This window comes from Molothrus aeneus, chromosome 27 (assembly GCF_037042795.1).
Source record: "Molothrus aeneus isolate 106 chromosome 27, BPBGC_Maene_1.0, whole genome shotgun sequence".
NCBI lineage: Eukaryota > Metazoa > Chordata > Aves > Passeriformes > Icteridae > Molothrus > Molothrus aeneus.
The window spans coordinates 2,157,847-2,168,447 of NC_089672.1; the positions used below are offsets into that span (position 1 = coordinate 2,157,847).

A 10,601-nucleotide genomic window follows, 5' to 3' on the forward strand; every position below is an offset into this window, starting at 1 on the left:
ACCAGTGAGACCAGGGGGTGACCACAGGGTCCTGGCCAGCTGCAGTTATGCTGTAGTGGTGCAGCCCCAGAAACACCCTCAGCATCTACACAGAGCAGGGAAAATTATGTCCATCTTTGGAGAAAAAGACATTTCCCTCTCACCTTGTCCTTCCAAACCTTTCTTTTCCTTGGAATGTCTCACCCTGGCCCCACAGCAGCCATTCCTGTGCTGCCTCAGTGTGAGTCCAGCCCAGTCTCCTCCAGAATGCCCAGAGCTTTACTTTTAATCCGGAGCTTGTGTGGGAGAGCAGCAACGCTCCGGCCCTTCAGCTGCTCTTCTGAGGGGCAGGACAGGCTGCAGGAGGGCACAGGAGAAGTTTTGGGCACTTGTTGCTCGTCATCTTCATCCGACACCACGGTGCTGCTCTCCTTCCTGGCCTCGGCCATGGCGGGCGATGGGCACAAGAAGCAGGCACTGCCTAGCCAAGGGCAGGGGAAGGGGTGTTTGTCTGGGCAGGGGTAGCTGAGGAATGGGGAGCAAACTGAGGGGCTGAAGGGTGCATTAAACCTTTTGGGGCTGAAGGATTCCTCAAACCTTTTGGGGCTAAAGGATTCCTCAAACCTTTTGGGTTGCTGGAGGCCACGTGTGTCCACGGGAATGGGTTTGGAGTCGCAGCCAAGGATGTTTGTGGAAGGGTTGAAGGTCTTGCAAGGAAATGCAGCCGGTTCCAGCACCTTGGGCACAAAACTCTTCTGGGCAGGGCAGCAGGAGTCACCAGCAAAGGGCTCCACACCCAGCAGGGGTGAGGCTGCCCGGTGCCCCCTGAGGTAGAGCCCGAGGGGGTGGCCCTGGTAGGGGCTGGGCGCGGGGCTGAGGAGCCCGAAGCGCAGCTTGAGGGAGAGCAGCTCTGTCCTGAGCACGGCGTTCTCGCGGCTCAGCGCTGCCAGCTGGCTCTCCATGGCCACGTCGTTGAGGCGCCGCTTCTCCCGCGAGCGCTTGGCGGCCTCGTTGTTCTTGCGCCTCTTCTCCCAGTACATGGTGTCCTTCTTGTCATCAGGCATGAATTCCCTCTTCCGCCGGGAGTGTCCGCCCGCCTTCCCCAGGAGCAGCTGGGCCTGGCCCCGCTGCAGCACCAGCTCGCTTGGAGTGGTCAGGAAGTGCTCCATGGTGGTGGGGAGGGCAGCTGGGGTTCTGTTGGAATGACAACGCTCGTTAGTTGCTTCTAATGGTGCTGGTAATTAGTGGCATTGGGTAAATTAATATGGGAATGGGGTTGGTTTTTGTCTCTGTGTCTTAGGATGGAAATGGGGGTGTGTATCTGTTCCTGTCTGTCAGAGGTGGGGCAGTTATCTGTCACCCTGTTTTTTTAAGATTTTCTAAGCCTTCTGATGTTGACATTCTAGTAGTGAACTTTCTCACACACTTTCTGTAAATAACTCATTGTTTTGCATTCCTTTATGGAGGAGGAGACAGTTGATGGACTGTTGGTTTGTCCAGTGTCATTGGAGAGGTGGCACTGTCACCCTCCAATCCACTGTCACTCTTGGAAAACTATAAATATTGGAGTCAGAAAATAAATTTCCCTTTTTCTTCACCTTGAGAACAGCGGTGTGAGCTTGTGTTCTTTCGTGCCCTATAGCGACAGTTATCTTCTGTTAATTGGGCAGTTTTCTTTATCTCTCCCACACCAACCCTCCCTCCAGGAGATCTCTGCTGTCCATGGCCACTGAGTGTCCCTGCAGGGCTGATCCAATTCCATCATCCCATGGGGAGATGCTGCGCCCAGGGCAGGAGCCAAGCATTCCTACCTGGATCCAATGTGAGCCTGGCACAGCACAGCAGCCTTTGCCCAGTGCATTCCCAGAGGAGCAGCTTCTGCTGCCCTGCATTGCCAGAGGGAGCCCAGGCCCATCTCCAGCAGCCCTGGAGCTGCAGAGGAAAACTCCCCCCTTGTGCAGGATCCCTGCTCCAGCAGAACCACAGCTGGCACTGCAGGAGGGCTGAGCCCCCATGGGATGGGGCTGTGCCACCCCCTGACACACAGGGGGCAGGGCATGGTCTGACTCTGGCAGTGTTGTTTTGTATTACTGCATTTTTAATATGTTTTTTAAATTTTATTCCCTAATAAAGAACTGTTATTCCTATTCTCATATCTTTGCCTGAGAGCCCCTTAATTTCAAAATTATAACAATTCAGAGGGAGGGGGTTTGCATTTTCCATTTCAGAGGAGGGTCCTGCCTTCCTTAGCACACACCTGTCTGTTCAAACCCAGACACTCTTCCACACACATGAATGAGGACAGCTTCTCCCATTTATTCCTGTCAGGTTGGAGCCACCTTGGAGCTCTCTGTAACGTTTTCAAAATATTCATGTTCTGGTGTGTCAGCACATCAATCAGTCAATCAATCAATCAATCAATCCCATCTCACCCAGAATATCCAAAAATGTGCACGACTGAGCAAACCCACAGATTTCATCAGTGAACTGTCACACTTTATCTAAGTAACTTCAGTCAAGATGATAAAAATTAGTAGTGATCTCCTACTCATCTCAAGCTACTTTACAGCGGAAATAAGAATCGTTAGCTCTGTTTGGGAGATAAGGAAGGCACAGGGAGAAGAACTGATTTACCTCAGTCACGGATTTTGGGTAGGAGCTGAAGCAAGGTTACAAAACAGCTTTGCTATCATGGAAGGATTTGGGTGGGAAGGGACCTTAAGGCCCATCCAGTGCCACCCCTGCCATGGCAGGGACACCTCCCACTGTCCCAGGCTGCTCCCAGCCCTGTCCAGCCTGGCCTTGGGCACTGCCAGGGATGCAGGGGCAGCCCCAGCTGCTCTGGGCACCCTGTGCCAGGGCCTGCCCACCCTCACAGGGAGCAATTCCTGCCCAATATCCCATCTAAACCTACTCAGTGTCCATTTAAAGATATTTCAGAAAATCTGATCTCTTTTTAAGGTATCCCAAGCACCCAAGAAATGAAGCAGGAAAAATCTCTGGAGGATTTTGAGGATCAAACAATATGAGAATGGATAAAATTAACTCCATCACACATACACAGAGTTACACAAATATTGTACAGCAGAAAGGTGAGCACTGACCCTAAAATGCTGTTCAAGGCCTTTGATTCAGTGTTCCACTGCTTGTAGATGAAATCTTTATTTATGCAGGTTTAGAAACCTTCAGTACTGGCCAGTTGTCATCACCTCTGCACAACTCAGACCTGCAAACCTGACCAATTCACATCTATTTCCTCTCCCAGCTTGCCCAGTGTGACCAGAATTTTGTTCTGGTTTAAGCAGGACAAGTCCCACCAAAGTGCTCTCTGCAAAAATCAGTGGGATTTTGTAATTAAATACATTTGGAATGCATTTATTTTAATTTCTCCCTAAGCCCTGGAGATCTCAAAGAGTACACAAAGGTTCCAAGCATAACTCAGAATGAACAAAACCAAACCAAAACAAATGTCCTTTAGCATTAATAAGTTTGGGGTAATTCCTCCAGCCTCAAATTTGCAATCAAATTTACTGCTGACCTAAAAGCATCAAAAGGAGACTTTCAGTGAGTGGATTTGTGGTTTCTCACAGTGTCAAGAGGCAGAAATGCATTTTTTTCAGAGCTTAATCACTTAGCAGGAATGTTTCAGGTTTGGAGGTGACGTGAGTTGTTTGTTGAATGAGTCAAAGATGTACAGGCAGCTTTTTCACTGAGTAAACTCCTCTCCCACAGTGGGCAGAGCAGGTTGTTCCCTCACCATCCTTCTCTTGCTCCTGGTTCCCATCACAAGGGGATCCTACAGGAAATTTCAGAATTACTATTCCCAATATTCCCTGTTCAGTCAGCCTGGGAAACACAGGGGGAAAAGGAACCCAAAACAGACATTTGTGAGAGAGAGCCTGAGCAATGAACCTTCCTGAAAACCAATTTCATTGAACGTGTCCCACATGAATCCAACCCCTCACACTCCAAGTGATGGTGCCAAGGTGGGAATTTCCTTCAGAACTCAACACTTGAAGCACATGGACGTGAAATAGTGAGAGGTGAGGGTTGAACCCAGGGGGAAAGGGAAAAATCAAACATTTCCACTTCCTTGGAGGTGGGGAAGGCCTGGAAGGAGGCCGGGTGTGAAGTGGGAGGCAGACGAAGAAGCTCTTATCAGAGGCAGGATCTGGCCTTTTAAGGTCAAGGAATGAAGCCTGAGCTGGGCCAGTGTGTGAAAGCATCAAGGTTTAGGCCACAGAGTCTCAGCCCTACCTGTTATTTTTATCTGCAGCCCACAAAGTCACACCTGTGCCCACACGAGCCCCGGGGCTCCTGGCGAGCGCGGCCTCCAGCAGCGGAGAGCACAAAGTGACACCGGGCCTGTCCCCACAGGGCCCAGTGGAAATATTGATATTTACAGTGACATTAGAGCAGTTTGGTCAGGAGAATTATGCAACCAAGAGTTTCTAAGATGTGTTGTGTCTGTTGTTTCTGCAGCTGGATGTATAAAAGAGATTTACCAGCATCTTGCCTGAATATAGGCCGAGCTCTGTGTTGTCTGCATCCTGGACCAAAAAATTTGTAAAATGAAAGCACCAAAATATTTGTAAAATGATGCTGTTTGTTTGGTTTTCACCTCTTTTTTGCACTAAATCTGCTGGTTCTCTTTAGACAGAGCATCTCTCAGAAGCTCTGCTTCTCTAGAGAGCAGCCTTTGAGCTTTACCTCTGGACAGGCTGAAAGCAAGGCACTGTTTTTATATCAAGATTGTTAAATACATGAATATAAGCAGTAAAACCCATCCTAATCACTTCTATGATGCCTCTGATCAGCTGGGAAGGGCTAAATGTGCAGTGCCCTGGTTTAATGTGCACCCCTGTGAGGGTGAGGACGTGCTGTACTCAAGGGTTTGCATTTGGTCTCCACTGCCCTGCTCGAAAGATCCTCATTTTTGGTGAAAAACTTTTCCTCCCACTAAAAGAAGGCCCTTGCAGGGCTCAGCACTATCTCCCCTCCTTTCTCTTATCTCCCCCCTGAGCGACAGATCAGAGGGGACTCTGATGAGTTGGACTTTCCAGCAGAGTGTGCAAAACCCTCCAGGAAAAAACTCAGTATCTCAGCGGAACTGATTCAGTGCTGAGCCCTGAGCTGATACACAATCAAACCACCCCGAAATCAGATGCTGAATCTCCCTTTGCTTCAAGCCCAAGGCAAGCCCTCAACCCTCAGATTATTCTTTTTGTTTCAAGGATGCAGTAAAATTAAAATAAATCCTGCAAAGGGCAACCAGAACAGTTTCTCCAAACAGAAATTTTAACTCGTTATTTGTCAGGAGCGAAGAAAATGAACTGGGATTATCACGGAGTGGATTTCAAAGAGACAAAGGGAATCTTCATACACCACAACTAAAATTTGGAGTTCTTTGCCTCAGGATAATGTAGTCAGCAAAAAAAGGGACAAAGATCAAGCTTTATTCAGCAGCAAGTGGTTATTGATATATAACTGAAACACAGTCATGGTTTTAGCGTGGGATTAGAAAAGATGATGTGGATTAAATACAAAATTCAATCCCTGTAATATCATATCTGTATTTTATTATTCTCAGTTTCCTCCATTTTTAATGTGTGGCTCTAAATTTTGCTACATCTCTCGATGACTTCTCTAAATTGCAAAATTTTTCTTAAATCTTCACACCTGTTTATCCCTATATAAAAAAATTATATCTACAACAATCGATAAAAATGTAGTGTTTGAAGTCTCATTTAAATGCACAGTCGAGAGGAGCATTCGTCACTAAAACATCAAAAATTAAAATCCAAGCCTAAGTCTACATATATTTAAATTAAATAGGACAATCAATGTAATATAAAAAGGCACAGAGTGACTTGGCAGAACTTCCCTGTGTTGGAGATTTCTGTTCTTGGCTCTGAAGTGAAAATGGTTGATTTTAAACAAGCAGAGTGAAGGAAACTTCCAATTTTTTTTCATAAAACACCCAATTCCATTATAAAATTCACTGCCCCACAGACAATCTTTGGATCAAATTTTCATTCCCAATTTCCTGATCCCTCTGGCTTCATCACCCAGATATATAAGCACCAATCCATGAGAACATCACTGGAATTTACCTTTGTTAAACTGGGCTCAGAATCTGGAATTTGGAGCTTAAATCACACAGTTTGAGCCATGTTCCCCTTGCTTCTCATCAATATAAAGGAGCTTGAAAGCTGTCTATTTTTTATCTTTTAAATTATCTCATCCTAAACTAAATCAAAATTCAGCTCTTAATCTCAAGTCACTCCAGCACATCAATATCAAACCCGCAGGAGTTATTGAGAATTTGCTCTGATAAAATAAGATAACTCTGATATTTTTCACTGATATGAGAACTTACAGTGATAAGATGAGGCCCAGGTGCTGATTTACATCAGAAAACTTCTGATGTAAACTTCTCTGAAAACTTCTCCCAGGGACACTGTACAAATACTGCAAGCAGCAAACAAGTTTTGATCCCTGCTGCTGCTGCTTCTTCACCTGAGTAGTAAGAAAAAAATTAACCCTGTGGTTTGGTGGTATCTCAGGGTGCTCTTTAAAGCTCCCAGCCTGTTTAAGATAAAAGAGCTCCACTCTAATTACTCATATTCCTGAGTATTTGACATTCACATGGCACAGTGGTTAACAGGAGCTGTTGAGGAACACCTATTACTCACTTCTTATGTCTCAGTGGGAAATAACGTGGTCTGGTGATGAAAAGAGGCACAAAAGGAGCAAAAAAACAGAACCCAATGACCTGTGGCAGCCACTGCCGGAGGACTGGAAGCTTTAAACTCAAACTCAAACCAAAACTGACTCAGAAACAACCCCAGTGTGCCAAAGCCCCAATTTGCTGCATGTCTATTTTGAAAACACAAAAATGATTGTTGGCTACAAGTGTTAAATATTGCTGCAGGTCTGGCAATGGATTGCAGGGCTTTTAATTTCCAAAATTAGGCATTTTCACCTTCAGCTTTTCTAAAATCACTCAAGCTTTGCATTCCTTTCTTGGAAGTTTAGATTTCAAGATTCCAGAAGGATTCTCTGGATCAGATTACAATTGCTACTTATTATTATTATTATTCTTACTATTACTATTACAACCATGGATGCTGAAATCCCCAAAATCACCTTTTCTTCTACAGATTCCAGGTCAGAAGGACACAATGAACTTCCTGATGTGCTAAAATTTTAAGTTCTAAGCTATTAAATCACCATCTACAACAGCCTAATCACAACAGGTGGTTTGTTGGAAGCTTGGTAGAATTAATTTTGTCTTTCTGGTCTTGAGGTAAGAGAGTTTAAAGGCTGGGAACCCACCATGAGTGACCAGAGCTGCTGCTTCCTTGATTCCCCAGGCCCTGTGGTCCAAGCCCACAGCTCTGAGGCTGCTCTGCTCGGGGTAAGAAGCCTCAAAAGCAGCTCAGGTATTCCTCAGCTGGAACAATCTGACCTCTAAATTTGACTGTGGGTCTGTGACAGACCATAAGGCTGCAAAAGGCTGAAAAGCCCCGAGGTGCTGCTGAACATTTACAAGTGGCCGAGTTTTGCATTTCTTGGTCTGCAAATGCCTCAGTGAGAGCTGCTGAATAATCACAGAATCCAAAAATAATGAAGTTTTCACAGTGTTTGCTCCATTTCAGTTGCTTCTGCACCCGAGAAGTCTGACCTGGCCCACCCTGATTCAATGCAAGATATTCATAAATGTGGGGTTTTTATTTTTCTTCTGGGAAAGGGCTTTCAAGAAATCCTTTTTATTCCCCTGTTTTATTCCATATTTTGGATGGATAGTATTGAGTTTGGGACAGTTTAGAAATAGTGGAATCAGAGATTTGAGTATTTCAGCCAAAAATTGAAATCAGCCCTGGAGTCCTCAGGATGGGATGGACCTGGAGCTGCTGGAGCGAGTCCAGAGAAGGTACCAGGATGATCAGAGGGGTGGAGCAGCTCTGGGAGGAAAGGCTGAGAGAAATGGGAATGTTCAGCCTGGAGAAGAGAAGGCAAACTGATAGTGACCTCCCAGGACCTGAAGGAGCTCCAAGAAAGATGGAGAGATATTTCCAAGGGATGGAGGGACAGGAGCCAGGCAATGGCTCCCACTGCCAGAGGGCAGGGCTGGATGGGATCTTGGCAATCAGGAATTGTTCCCTGGCAGGGTGGGCAGGCCCTGGCACAGGGTGCCCAGAGCAGCTGGGGCTGCCCCTGCATCCCTGGCAGTGCCCAAGGCCAGGCTGGACAGGGCTGGGAGCAGCCTGGGACAGTGGGAGGTGTCCCTGCCATGGCAGGGGTGGAATGAGGTGGGATTTAAGGTCCCTTCCAACCCAAACCATTCCATCATTCAGTGATTCTATGAAAACTCAAAACAATTTAGATCTCGGTACTTTCATATAATTTCTGCTTATTTTTTTAAAGAACTAAAATTCGCCTTGTAAGCCAATTATGTCAGAAAAACAGCCTGGACACTAAGGAGCATTTTACACCTTTAGTTGTTCCTTCAGCTTCAGCACCCATTTGTTGGACCCTGCCCCAGGAGCACAGAACATGAATAACGGAAATGTTCATTTTCCCCAGGCCATTTCTTTGAGATATCTGAGCTCTTTCATTCACATCAAACGCTGCTGAGAGAGGCAGGAATTCCCCTGAGCTGACTAATGCCAACCAACCCAACCTGGCCAAGAACTCCTGACACTGCCCCTCACTGAGATCACCCTCGAGCGCCATCACAGGGACCAGGCTGCAGGAGCAGCCCCTCCATATCAGACCTGTCTCATCCAAAATATCATCTATAATATCATCAATAATATCATCTATGAGAAAGGAAAGAACACACAAAGCCTTTGTGCCCCTCACAGAGGGCAGGGATGAACCTGGCAATTATGGGATATTTCCAGCAGCTTCTCTGGGGCTGCAGAAGGAACCTGCAGGGTGTGGCTGCATTTACCTTGATGGCACTGCAGGAAAGCTTTTCCTGGCACTGGATCTTCACTCTCACGATGGGAGGAGAAGAGATGGAGCCCAGGAGCTGAAGGAGCTCCTTGGAGGAGCAGTTGGATGCCCACGAGCGATGTTCGGCGAGTGCAGCCTGGCTTCCGCCCTCCTCCCCTCTCTGCCTACCCAGAGGGATGGAAAATTCCATCTGCTTCATACTGAATGTGACCAAAACTGCTGTCACAAAAGGGTTTTTTAAAAAAGTGAAGATCGGTGGGCAGAGATAAAGCTCATTATTATCTGAAGGTTACCCCACAGGTTACGGTGATGCCTTGGCAGGAGGAAGAAGTGAGAGGCGGCCACGAGCCCAAGGTAAGTCCCTTCCTCCCCACAGAACGTCACTGCAGGCCCTGAGATCCAGGAGGCCTAAACTGAAATCTAAAATTAAGCACAGCCTAAGAGATTTTTTTTTTGCTGAGACAAAGCCAGAAATGCTGGCTAAAGCAAGAACTGCCATTGGCCTTAACAAGTCAGGGGATTCTGTCTTGGAATTCCTAAGAACTCCAATTCAGAAGTCAAGACCCATCAGGAAATAACTGACCACCACATTTCTACTCTTTTGGAGGTGCCAGCAGGTCTTGAGGGCACAAGAAATCCCTATTTTAAAAGCAGAGTGGAATTCTGTCATTTTGGTCATTTTTTATAATTTGCAAATGACAAAATGCCCCTGCTCTGCAGCAGCTGAAAAGGGGCCACTGTCACCAAGTCCATGACAACTCTTCCAGAGGAAAAGCAGAACAAATCCTTATAAAAACAAGAACCTCCCCTGATTTTCCAGATCTATCCAGCAAAGATCAGTCAGGAAAGAGCCTTCTCCTACATTTGATATTCCCGATTCCTTCTTTCATTTTCCATGAATCTCTTTCACAATGCCCAATCCAAAATATTTTGTACAGCCCATAAAACTTCCAGGGTCCCCATCCTCCTGCTCCTTGTGTGGTTCCTCACAGCAGCAGCTGCAAGTTATTCCTGATTTATCAAACTGAACCAGGTCCTGACCTTATCCCTGAGACATAGGATAAGATCCCATGGGATTTTGCAAACCCAGCCAGATTCCAGCCCTAAGAAATTATTTAGCTTTAAGCAGAAAAACTGAAACCTAGTCCAGCTCTCCCTCTCTTTCTCCCAGTCTTTTCCTGTGCCTAAGCCAGCACCAGCACTTCCAGAACTCAGGGCTAGAGGGTCCCATTTACAAGAGTTTCTGCAGGACCTAAATAAAACTCCCTTCATTGCTTCCCCATCTGTTCCAGACCATTCCCACTGTGATGTGCAGAATATTCAGCAGATTGGGACTGGAGCATCTCAAGGACCATGAATTTCTGCACATGGCACCTTTGTCATTGTCTCCTTAAAGTTACAAACTGTGGCTGCCCCTGGATCCCTGGCAGTGCCCAAGGCCAGGCCGGACAGGGCTGGGAGCAGCCTGGGATGGTGAAAGTGTCCCTGCCATGGCAGGGGTGGCACTGGATGGGCTTTGAGGTCCTTTTCAACCCAAACCAATATGAGATTTTGTGATTTTATTATACTTTCTCAGCAGGAAGACTCCAATCCTTGAGTTCTTTTGCAGAAATCCTGTCACAGGACCTGAAGTGCTCTAAAATCTTCCTTTTTCCTTT

General features: G+C 46.5%; 1 protein-coding gene across 1 annotated transcript; it reads right to left on the reverse strand.

The window, feature by feature from the left end:
- Positions 1-215: 215 nt before the first annotated feature.
- On the reverse strand, positions 216-1,148 carry NFILZ (NFIL3 like basic leucine zipper). The gene has a single exon (XM_066566620.1). It carries the CDS (start codon positions 1,146-1,148, stop codon positions 216-218), a length of 933 nt encoding a protein of 310 aa, XP_066422717.1.
- Positions 1,149-10,601: the final 9,453 nt, after the last annotated feature.